The sequence below is a fragment of the Papio anubis genome, chromosome 1 (assembly GCF_008728515.1).
Source record: "Papio anubis isolate 15944 chromosome 1, Panubis1.0, whole genome shotgun sequence".
Classification (NCBI taxonomy): Eukaryota; Metazoa; Chordata; class Mammalia; order Primates; family Cercopithecidae; genus Papio; species Papio anubis.
Genome location: NC_044976.1, coordinates 55,150,705 through 55,163,609, shown reverse-complemented (window position 1 = coordinate 55,163,609; position 12,905 = coordinate 55,150,705). Strand labels below are relative to the sequence as shown.

Here is a 12,905-nt window from a genome sequence, read left to right as displayed (position 1 = left end):
AACCATCTTTTCAGATCCTTGGAGATTGAATGAAAAGTCAACTTGAGATAGTCTTCTCACTAACAGGGGAAAACACTGAATAACATATATGATCCAACAGTGGTAGGTGACCACAAAAGGCATTGGAGGTTTTGAGTCTGTTTCTGATTTTCATTTTTGAATTTAGACTTGAATCTCATTTTAACACATTTTAAAAATTATCTCCAATGTATATGACAACATAGAGGATAGCAAGCACTATGTGACAGAACCTCCATATTCAAGGACTAAATAACTATAATTTATCAAAAAAGATGGCTGGATGCAGTGGCTCTTGCCTGTAATCCCAGCACTTTGAAAAGCGAGGTAGGTGGATTGCCTCAGTCCAGAAGTTCAAGACCAGCCTGGGAAGCATGGCAAAATCCCATCTCTACTAAACTAGCCAGGCATGGTGGCACATTCCTGTAGTCCTAGCTATTCAGGAGGCTGAGGGGTAAGGATGGCTGGAGCCTTTGAGTCAGAGGTGTAGTGAGCCGGGATCACACCACTAGGCTCTAGCCTGGGCAATGGAGCCAGACCCTGTTTCAAAAACAAAAAACAAACAAACAAACAAAAAAAACCACAAAACAACAAAAAAAAGCCATCCTTAAGTTTGATACTACCTCTCCAGTCACTTGTTATTTATACTTCTCCTCTTAACCAACTGGTTAAAAATAAAAGTCTCCTCTGTTCATGTTTGATTCATCTTTCCTTGATCACTTCAATTAGGTTTCCTATTATACCACTGAACTTATTTTTGGTAAGGTCACTAATAACTCCTTTGTTAAATCCAATGGATATTTTTAAGCCTTTATTTTATTTGTCTTCTCTATATCTTAAACTGTGAACCATGCCATCCTCCAAAGGAAAAAAATACTAGTTTTTCCCTAGGTTTCTATGTTGTTATTATTTCTTCATTATTTGATGTTATTTTTAAGTTGACATATAATAATTGTACATATTTTCTAGGTGCATAGTGACGTTTCAATACATAAAATATATAGTGATAAGATCAGGGTAATTAGCATATTCATCATCAAACATTTATCATTTCTTTGTGTTGAGAATATTCAATATCTCCCTTCTAGCTATTTAAAACTATATAATATATTATTGTTAACTATAGTCATCCTATGGTAGTTGTATTAGTCCATTTTTACACTGCTATAAAGAAATACCTGAGACTGGGTAATTAATAAAGGAAAGAAGTTTAATTGACTCATAGTTCAGCGTGGCTGGTGAGGCCTCAGGAAACTTACAATCATGGCAGAAGGGGAAGAGGCACATATTACGTGGCAGCAGGTGAGAGAGAGAAGAGAAAGTGAAGGGGGAAGAACTCCTTATAAAGCCATCAGAATTCATGAGAACTCATTCACTCTCATGAGAACACTATGTGGGAAACTGCCCCCATGATCCAGTCACCTCCCTCCCTCGACACGTGGGGATTACAATTCAGGTAAGGTTTAGGTGGAGACACAAAGCCTGACCATATCAGTGATATAGAACACTAGAACATATTCATCATATCTCACTGTATATTGTATCCTAAACTAATCTCTCCCTATTCCCTACTTTCCCAGCCTTTAGCATTCTCTGTTCTACTCTTTATTTCTATGAGAGCAACCTTTTTTAGCTTCCATATATGAGTGAGAACATGTGGTGCTTAACTTTTTATTCCTGGCTTATTTCACTTAACATAATGTCCTCCACTTCCATCCATGTTGCTGTGAATGACATGATTTCATTCTTTTTTATGACTGAATAGTTCTCTGCCGTGTGTATGTTTATCACATTTTCTTTACCATTCATTTGATGTTGGATACCTAAGTTGATTCCATATGTTGGCTATCACATATAGTGCTGCAATAAACATAGGAGCATAGATGTCTCTTTGATATAATGATTTCATTTCCTTTGGATTAATACCCAGCAATGGAACTGCTGAATCATACGGTATTTCTATTTGTAGTTTTTTAGGAACCTCCATACTGTTATTCATAGGTGTTGTACTATTGATATTCCCACTAAGAATGAAGAAGGGTTTCCTGTATTCCACATCCTTGCCAGCGTGTGTTATTTTTTGTCTTTTTGATGATTGCCATCCTAACAGGGATGAAATGATACCTCATTGTGGTTTTGATTTGCATTTCCCTGGTGATTAGTGATGTTGAACATTTTTAAATATGTTTATTGGTCATTGTATTTTATTTTATTTTTTATTATACTTTAAGTTCTAGGGTACAAGTGCACAACGTGCAGGTTTGTTACATAGGTATACATGTGCCATGTTGGTTTGCTGCAGCCATCAACTCGTCATCTACATTAGGTATTTCTCCTAATGCTATCCCTCTCCTAGGCCCACACTGACCAACAAGCCCTGGTGTGTGATGTTCCCCACCCTGTGTCTAAGTGTTCTCATTGTTCAATTCCTACCTATGAGTTAGAACAGGCAGTGGTTCATTTTCTGTCCTTGTGATAGTTTTCTGAGAATGATGGTTTCCAGATTCATCCATGTCTCTGCAAAGGGCATGAACTCATCCTTTTTATGGCTGCATAGTATTCCATGGCATATATGTGCCACATTTTCTTAATCTAGTCTATCATTGATGGACATTTGGGTTGGTTCCAAGTCTTTGCTATTTCAAAGACACAGACTGGCAAATTGGATAAAGGGTCAAGACCCATCAGTGTGCTGTATTCAGAAGACCTGTCTAATGTGCAAAGAGACACATAGGCTCAAAATAAAGGGATGGAGGAAGATCTACCAAGCAAATGGAAAGCAAAAGAAAAAAGCAAGGGTTGCAATCCTAGTCTCGGATAAAACAGACTTTAAACCAACAAAGATCAAAAGAGACAAAGAAGGCCATTACATTATTATAAAGGGATCAATTCAACAAGAAAAGCTAACTATCCTAAATATATATGCACCCAATACAGGAGCACCCAGATTCATAAAGCAAGTCTTTAGAGACCTACAAAGAGACTTAGACTCCCACACAATAATAATGGGAGACTTTAACACCCCACTGTCAATATTAAACAGATCAACAAGACAGAAGGTTAACAAGGATATCCAGGATTTGAACTCAGCTCTGCACCAAGCAGACCTAATAGACATCTGCAGAACTCTCCACCCCAAATTAACAGAATATACATTTTTCTCAGGACCACATCACACTTATTCTAAAATTGACCTCATAATTGGAAGTAAAGCACTCCTCAGCAAACGTGAAAAAACAGAAATCATAACAAACTGCCTCTCAGACCACAGTGCAATCAAATTAGAACTCAGGATTGAGAAACTCATTCAAAACCACAAAACTACATGGAAACTGAACAACCTGCTCCAAAAGGATTACTGGGTAAATAACGAAATGAAGGCAGAAATAAAGATGTTCTTTGAAACCAATGAGAACAAAGATACAACGTATCAGAGTCTCTGGGACACATTTAAAGCAGTGTGTAGAGGGAAATTTATAGCACCAAATGCCCACAAGAGAAAGCAGGAAATAATCTAAAATTGACACCCTAACTTCACAATTAAAAGAACTAGAGAAGCAAGAGCAAACAAATTCAAAAGCTAGCAGAAGGCAAGAAATAACTAAGATCAGAGCAGAACTGAAGGAGACAGAGACACACACAAAAAAGTTCGATAAGTCAATGAATCCAGGAGCTGGTTTTTTGAAAAGATCAACAAAATTGATAAACCACTAGCAAGACTAATGAAGAATAAAAGAGAGAAGAATCAAATAGACGCAATAAAAAATGATAAAGGGGATATCACCACCAATCCCACAGAAATACAAACTACCATAAGAATACTATAAACACCTCTAAGCAAATAAACTATTGGTAATTTTAATGTCATCTGTTGAGAAATGTCTGTTCATTTGCCCATTTTTAATTGAATTTTTTTTTCTGTTAAGCTGTTTGAGTTCCTTGTATATCCTGGATATTAATCACCTGTCAGATTAATAGTTTATAAATATTTTTCTCCATTCTGTAAGTTGTCTTTCCACTCCGTTGATTGTTTCTTTTACTGTACAGAAGCTTTTTAGATTGCTGAAATCCTATTTGTTCATTTTTGCTTTGTTACCTGTGCTATTGAGGTCTTAGTCATAAAACTTTTCCTAGACCAATGTCCTAAAGTGTTTCCCCTATGTTTTCTTCTAATAGTTTTAGAAGTTAGGGTCTTACATTTTAAGTCTTTGATCTATTTTTGATTTTTATATAGGGTAAGAGGTGGGATGGGGTCTAGTTTTATTCTTCTGTGTATGGATATCCAGTTTTCCCAGCACCATTTATTGAAAAGACTGTCCTTCTCCCACTGAGTGTTCTTGCAATCTTTGTCAAAAAGCAGTTGCTTGTAGATACATGGATTAATTTCTGGGTTCTCTATTCTGTTCCATTGGTTTGTGTGTCCGTTTTATGCCAATACCATACTGTTTTGGTTACTAGAGCTTTGTAGAATATTTTGAAGTCTGGTACTGTGCTTTATACAGATTTGTTCCTTTGCTCAGAATTGCTTCAGCTACTTGGGGTCTTTTGTGATTCCATACAAATTCTAAGATTGTGTTTTCTATTTCTGTGAAAAATGGCATTGGTATTTTGATGGGGATTGTATTGAATCTGTAGATAGACTTGGGTACTATGGTCATTTTAACAATATTAATTCTTCCAGTCTATGAACATGAGATGTCCTTCCATTTGTTTGTGTCATCTACAATTTATTTCATCAGTGTTTTGTCATTTTCTTTGTAGAGATCTTTCACCTCCTTGGCTAAATTTATTCCTAGGTATTTTTGTTTGTTTGTAGCTATTATAAACCAGATTGCCTTCTTGACCTCATTTTCAGCTAGTTCTTTGTTCATGTATAGAAATGCTACTAATTTTTTTATGTTGTTTTTGTATTCTACAACTTTACTGAATTTATCAGTTCTAAGAATCTCTTGGTAAAGTTGTTAGGTTTTTCTAGATATAAGATCATGTCGTCTGCAAACAGGGGCAGTTTTACTTCCTCGTTTCCCATTTGGATGTCCTTTATTTATTTCTCTTGCCTCATTAATCCTGCTAGAACTTCCAGTACTTTGTTGAATAAGAATGGAGAGAGTGGGCATCCATGTCTTATTCCAGTTTTTAGAGGAGAAGCTTCCAGCATTTCCCTGTTAGGTAAGATGTTAGCTGTGGGTTTGTTATACATGGCCTTCATTATGTTGAGGTACTTTCCTTCTACACCTAATTTGTTGAGAGCTTTTATTATGAAGGGATGTTGAATTTTGACAAATGCTTTCTCTGAAGCTATTGAAATTATCATACAGTTTTGTTCTTCATTCTGTTGCAGTGATGTTTCACATTTATTGATTTGCCTATGTTGAATGACCCAACTTTGTTGACTGCAGGCATGTTCCTGGTGGTCTGATTGATGGGCATCAATATGACCATGGAGGGGGTGATGGCTAGAGAATTTCTGGCTTCACAAGATGAAGCCAGTGATTCATGAGCTGAGCTGAAATCTTCCCAGCCTGATACTTCCCTTTCTATCACAGCAACCCTCCATGATAGATTAGAATGTTTCCCAGTTGGCCAGGTGCAGTGGCTCATACCTATAAACCCAACTCTGTGGGAGGCAGAAGTGGGAGGATCGCTTGAGCTCAAGAGTTTGAGACCAGTCTGGGCAACATAGTGGGACCCCATCTCTATTTTTATAATGTAAAAGAATATTTTAAATTGTTTCACATGAGAACATCGAGGCTAAGGGTAACTAACTTGTCCACGCGATTGAGTACAGAGGTAGGTCCGAGATCTGGGTGGCCTGCCCCCAAGCCAGTGCTCTTTCCTGCCACCTACCCTCTCTCTGGGGATGTGCTCAGCAAGTGAGCCCAGGGGTCAGTGTGTGAGGTTACAGAGGGACAGCAGCCTGGTTGTGTGCAGGGAGGATGCCCTGGGAGTCAGTTTTTTGTTTGTTTGTTTTTTGAAACAGGGTCTCACTCTGTCCCTGAGGCTGGAGTACAGTGGTGGCATGATCACGATTCACTGCAGCCTTGACCTCCTGGGCTCAGGGATACATCCCACTAACGTGTTCTTGCATTTCTGGGGTGTATCACACTACATCATGGTGTATTATCCTTTTGATGTGCTGTTGTATTGAGTTTGCTAATATTTTGTTGAAGATTTTTGTGTCTATGTTCATCAAGGTATCAACCTGTAATTTTCTTTTCTTTTCTTTTTTGTATCCTTGTCTGCTTTTGGTATCAGGGTTATGCTGGCCTCATAGAATGAGTTAGGAAGAGTTCATTCTGCTTCAGTGTTTTGGAATAGTTTGAGAAGATTTGGTATTAATTCTTTTTTAAAGGTTCAGTAGAATTCAGCAGGGACGCCATCCAGTCCTAGACTTTTCTTTTTTGAGAGATTCTTTATTACTGATGCAATCTCATTACTTTTATTGGTCTTTTCAAGTTTTCTAAATTTTTCTTGGTTCAATTTCAGTAGATTGTATATTTCCATGAATTTAGCTATTTCCTCCAGGTTTTCCCATTTGTTATCAGATAGTTGCTCACAGTGGTCTCTAAGTGATGTCTCTTTTTTTCACTTCTGACTTTATTTACTTGAACTTGCCCTTCCCTCCCTCTCCCCGTTTCCCCTTCCCCTCCCCTTTAATTTTCCCCCTCTCCTTCCCCCTCCCCTTTCCTCTTCCCTCCCCTTACCTCCCCTCCTCCCTCCCTTCCCTTCCTCCCTCCCTTCCCCTCTCCTTCTCACCCCATCTCGCTGTCTAGTCTAGGTAATGGTTTGCCAGTTTGGTGTCTTTTCAAAACACCAGCTTTCTGTTTCATTGATCTTTTGTATTTTTTATCTAAATTTGTTTATGTCAGCTCTGATCTTTATTATTTCTTTTCTTCTACTAACTTTGAATTTGGTTTGTTCTTCCTTTTCTAATTCTTTGAGAAAAATCATTAGATTGTTTTTTGAAATCTTTCTAGTTTTTGATGTAGGCATTTATTACTATAAACTTGTCTCTTAATATTATATTGTTTTTGCTGTGTTCTATAAGTTTGGTATGTTGTGTTTCTAAGTATTATCCTTAATTTCTCCCTTCACCCATTGGTTGTTCAGGAGCATGCTGTTTAATTTCCATATATTTGTATAGTTTCAAGTGTTCCTGTTGTTATTGATGTTTAGTTTTAATGCACTGTGCTCAGATGAGATACTTGATATGATTTTGATTTTTAAAAACTTGTTGATACTTGTTTTGTGTCCTAACTTATGAACAGTTCTGGAGAATGTTCCATTGATAATGAAAAGAATGTGTACTATACAGAACATGAGTGACATGTTCTGTAGATGTGTATTAAGTTCTGTAGATGTCTGTTAGGTCCATTTGGTCTATGGTGCAGTTTAAATAGGATGTTTGCCGTTTTTATTTCTGGATAATCTGCTTAGAGTGAGATGTTGAAGTCTCCCAACTATTATTGTATTGAGGTGTATCTCTCCCTTTTGGCCTAATAATATTCGTTTTATATATCTGGGTGCTCCAGTGTTGGATCCACTGAAGATGGAGCTCCACATCTGGTCCTTTTGATCTCTATGTTGGTGACTATTTCAATAAACACACAGTTGCTCAGGCTGAAACCCTAGGTTATCTGTTATTCCTTCTCTTGTACCTTTCCCTTCCCTTCACTCTATTCCAATAACTCAAAACTGTTCCCACTTTTCCCATCCCCACTGCACAGCCACAATGCAGTCTTGTTTCTCAACCAGATTACTACAACTCCCTGAATGGCCATCTTACCTCCATTTCTGTTTATTCTCCAGACTTTCTTAAGTGCTAATGTAACCACCTGCCACCCAACAGCTGAAAACTGTTTAGTGGTTACCCATCACTTTCAGAATGAAGTCAAAACTGCTTAGGAAAACATAAAATTTATTCATAATCCAGTCCCTGGCAACCTCTTAGCCTCACCTGTTATTCCTGCTTACCCACTATTCCTGTGTTCCATCCATACTGTACTACTTGGAGTTCCTTAGACCGGATATGCTGTCTAGCATTTCCAAACCTTCACATTTGTTCCAACTTCATCAATTCATTCAACAAATATTTATTGAACATGTCCTTTGTGCCAGGCACTGTGCTAGGTGTTGGGTATAAAGCAGTGAACAAAAGATATATAATTCCTACTCCTGTGGGCATAGAGAGACTAAATCAATAAACAAATGAAAACATTAGTCTATAATTACACATTGGAATTTGGTTGCTTTGAAACAGGATATTTTGAAAGACAGTGGATATAGGGTGTGTGCTGGTAGGGGTTTTAAAGTATTGATAGTTATGGAAAGCCTCTTCAAGAAGGTGATAATTTAAGAAGAAAAGAATAGTTCTACCTGTGACACACTTTGCCATGTTTTTTGCCGACTATTTTATCCCTCATTATTTAAAATTGAATTCAGATTTTACTTTTTCTAAGAAGCCCTCTCTAACTTTATCTATTTAAGTTAGGTACTCCCTTTTTTTTTATCAAGATATTTTTCTCAGAATTGTAGTGGTCTGTTTTCTTGATTTTCTTATCTGCTAGACTGGGAACTCTTTGAGGTAGGGACTGTGACTTTCATATCTGTATCATGTGTCTGATACCAAAACATAATTTGATAAATTAGTTAACAAAGAAGGACCTGCTATAAAAATGTGCAAGATAATCTGGAAGCTCAGAATAGGTCGACATTACTATTATTTAGGTGATCAGAAATCTTTGTGCCAAGCTGAAACAGGAAAGACAGGTAACATTTTGACAGGTGAAGACTGGAAGCAAAAGAAGATGAGAGAAAAGGGAGGAGCAAGAGGGGGGAGTGGACAACTGTAAATGGAAAACACACATGTTTGGAAAGTTCTGTTGGACCATAAGGCGTATATGATCAGGAAAGGCGTGTTACAAGCAGGAAATGTAATTTGGCATAAGATGGAAGAGAACTCTGAAATATCAAATTAGGGTAAAGAATAAGTTCTTTTTCTCTTTTGTTTGAGATGGAGTCTTGCTATGTTGCCCAGGTTGAAATGCAGTGGTTATTCACAGGCGTGGTTATTCACAGGCGTGATCATAGCACACTGCACTTTGACCTCCTGCCTCAAGCAGCCCTCTCACCTCAGCCTCCCAAGTAGCTGGAACTACAAGTGCATACCAGTGAATCTGGATAAATTATTTTTCTTAAAAAATCATTTGTAAAAATCAAAACAAAATAAAATTTGTAAAGCATGGTAAAACATGGTAAAACAAATTGCCCTGAACCCATCATTCGACTTAAGAACTAGAACATAACCAATACCTTGGCCTCTTTTCCTTGTACACACCATGTATCCCTTCCCTCAAGGTAATTGTTCTCATAAATTTGGTGTTTTCATTTCCTTGTTCAAAATAAATATAGTTTTAACAAACATATGAAACAAATATTATTTCCTTTGGGATTTGAACATCATGAAAATGAGACAGTGTATACAGAGTTCTGTAACTTTTTTATTCAAATATAATCTTTCATTTTTCCTTTCATTCATTTTAATGTTCTATAGTATTCCATTATATGTATATACCATAATTCATTTATCTGTTCAATTGTTGGTAACTATTGGGACCCTTATAAATAATATTGCCACAGATATTCTGATTTTATTTATGGCTCCTGTGAATGTGTGCGGGAATTTTTCTAGAAGATATACTTAGAAGGGGAAAAATGCAAATTATAGGGAATGCAAATTCATATGAAAATGCCAACTTGTTTTCCAAAGTGGTCATACCACTATGACCATCCATTTCATTCTCTCTGCTCATCCATTTCTTCACTTGTAAAACTTCGAGTGATTGGTTTAAAGGATTGTTGCAATACTTACTTTGAAAACCAAATGAGTTAACATATGTAAGATGCTTAGCATAAGACCTGACACATAGATGCTAAAAAGTACTAGTTCCTTCTATAATAAATACCTTCTCCCTTCCCTGCATCTTCTTTTGCCTGGAATCACTAATGTTACATGCTAGTTGGCTTAGCCTTGTTTCACAATGGAGTTCAGTTACATTATTCACATTTTAGAGACCAAAAAAACCCCTGAGGCTTATAAAGGAGATGAAATATGATTATAAGCAGGCTGATCTCTTGCATCTGGTTTCAAATTTGGATTATGACACATCACGGGTCAGCAAACTATGGCCGGAGGACCAAATATGGCCTGCCACTTGTTTCTGTGTATGAAGTTGCAACAGTAGAGTTGAAGAGTTGCCGTAGAGATAATATGGCTGCAAAGCCTAAAATATTTACTATATGGCCTTTCCATGGACTATCAAAATATATTTCTAGATGGCTTTTTAATTTTTTGTAAAACATAATTGCCTATGAAGTGTTGATGGTTCCACAAATGTATAAGTCAGTCTTAATTTACTTGCTCAAAATATATTTCTCCTCAGAGATGAAGATAAACTGAAAATGTGGAAACCCAAGTTTCTGACACCGAAGGAAAAAAAAGAGAAAAACGGTGCTGAAGAATCAGAAAGGTGGGAACACAGAGGCACTTATATTATAGGTTATCTGCAGCAATTTATACCTCTTACCAGCTGTGTGGCTTTAGATAAGTAATGAAATTTGATTCTCAGCTTTTTCATCTACAAAATGAAAATGACAACATCTACATCATAGTACAGCTGAGAGGATTAAAAGGGACAAAGAATATAAAAATATTAAGTGTCATACACATGTATCTTCATCCTCCTCCTCCCTGCTTTTGGTGGATAGGAAGTGAGAAAAGATTTCAAGTTAACCATTTTCAAACAATGACAAATTTCTAGTCTTCTTTTAGGTTGTAAGAACTTCCCCTTATAAGATATCATGTAAATGAAACACCAATTAGAACTTAAATGTAACTTTGAGAAAAAAACAAACCAGGTATCATATAGTGACACTGATTTCCCTAAAATATAATTCTAGTTATGACTATAATGAGTGTTAGAAGTTTAAAATGTTTTACTGAGTCAAGATCTAACCTGCATTCATGTGATTCAAGTTCCCAAGTGGTTGTGAGAGGATGTTTTTACTGAGGCAGGTGGTTTCTTACTGCTCTCTGATCCCATCTTCTCAATTGCTAGGACATGAGGCAGGATATGAGGTACTTTTTTAACAAATGACTTGGGGAAATATTTGTCTAAATAGTCACTGAGATGTGAACATTGTGTAGTCTGTGTGCTCTGGGAAACCTGTTAGAAAAGTCCTACTGGGGTGCACCAGAGGAAACCAGACATTAGTGTCTGAGACTCAGAGGATGGCATTGGATGGTCCTTCTCGTACGTTTATTTTCTTTAGGTTCAGACTTGATGTAATTTATTTTTCTCAGGTTGGAAAGATGTATTAACAGACTAGAAAAGAAACTTTCTATCTTAAACTTCATACTTTTACATACATTTGCACAGCATAACAAAACAGAATTCCAAGAGAGGAACTATTAGTAACATTTTTGATCTGCCTCCCAGAAAGCTTTTTAGTATGTTGATAACTACAAATAAGGCTTCTTAGGAAACAATTTTCCAGTGCCTTTTTATTTTTATTTTTTTACAACAGAGTGATATAACAGTATACTTTTATTTTGAACCAAGTAAATTAGAAAATGTTACAGTAAGGGTAATTATTTCTGTATCAATTTCTATGTGCTCTTTGAACTTTTTAAAATGATTTCGACCATAACGTATTCTACCAGTAAGGAAGAAATGTTTTCTATATTAGTTCAACTCTTTTATTATTCTTTTATCAATCAAAGACAATGGTAAGTTTAAAGAGAAGTTGAGCAAAGGTATGTGTCTTAGCCTATTTGTGTTGCTATAAAGGAACACCGGAGGCTGGGAAATTTATAAATAAAAGAGGTTTATTTAGCTCATGGTTCTGTAGACTGTACAAGAAGCATGACATTGGCATCTGCTTCTGGTGAAGGCCTCAGGCTGCTTCCACTCATGGCAGAAGGTGAAGGAGAATGTGCAGAGATCACAGGGCTAGAAAGGAAGCAAGAGAGACAAGTGAGGTACCAGGCTCATTTTAACAAATGAGATGCCAGGCTCCAGGAAACTATGACAGTGGTAACTCACTCATTACCAAGAGGACAGCAGCTAGCCATTCATGAGGGAAAAAAACCCCATGACATAAACATCTCCCATTAGGCCCCACCTCCAACATTAGGGCTCAAATGTCAACATGAGGTTTGGAGGAGTCAAATATCCAAACCATAGCAGTATCTCAGGTATAACGGCATGAAAAGGATAACAATCCACTTTCTAAGATGACCCAAGTAGACATTGTAATGTGTAGGGAAATGGGCAGATGATGGAATAAAACTGACAGGATTTGGTTGACTTTTTTTACTTCTGTCAATACATTAAACTGCTAAAAAGAAGAAACAAATCTCACGTGAAGAGCAAGAGGGAGGACTAAGAGTATAATCAGTTTCTTCTGTAGCGTTATTTACTTTTATGTGCTGAAATTCTTGCACATGTTTTGTGGCATCTTTCTTTATTTTCTTAATGGTATTCATCCTCCAAAACATTCAGCAAACTGGAGAGCTCTTCGATTGAACCATGTAGATTTGTGATCTCCAATTAGGCTTAACAACTTAGAAAACCACACAAAGTAAACTGCTTACTCATTCTTACTGGTTTCCATTAAATAATCTGAAGGTGAATGGGAACATATGTAAATTTCCTAAAATTAAAAAAAAAACACAAAACAAAAAAAAAGTTATATCTCTAAGTCTCATTCAGACAAGTTTCTTATGTACCTTCATTTGTTTAACCAATGTGATTTTATCCCGTTATTATCTTGCCATCAAAAATATTTTTTAATTGTGGGGAAAAGCAATTGGTATTACCCTGATC

General features: G+C 36.6%; 1 protein-coding gene across 4 annotated transcripts in view; it reads left to right on the top strand.

The window, feature by feature from the left end:
* FYB2 (FYN binding protein 2) overlaps positions 1-12,905 on the top strand; it is a 95,501-nt gene that overhangs the window by 77,550 nt on the left and 5,046 nt on the right. For all 4 annotated transcript variants that reach the window (XM_017961863.2, XM_017961865.2, XM_009209325.3 and 1 more), the window contains one exon: positions 10,461-10,547. In XM_017961863.2, coding sequence (XP_017817352.1) covers positions 10,461-10,547 — 87 coding nt within the window. The remainder of the gene's footprint in view (positions 1-10,460; positions 10,548-12,905) is intronic.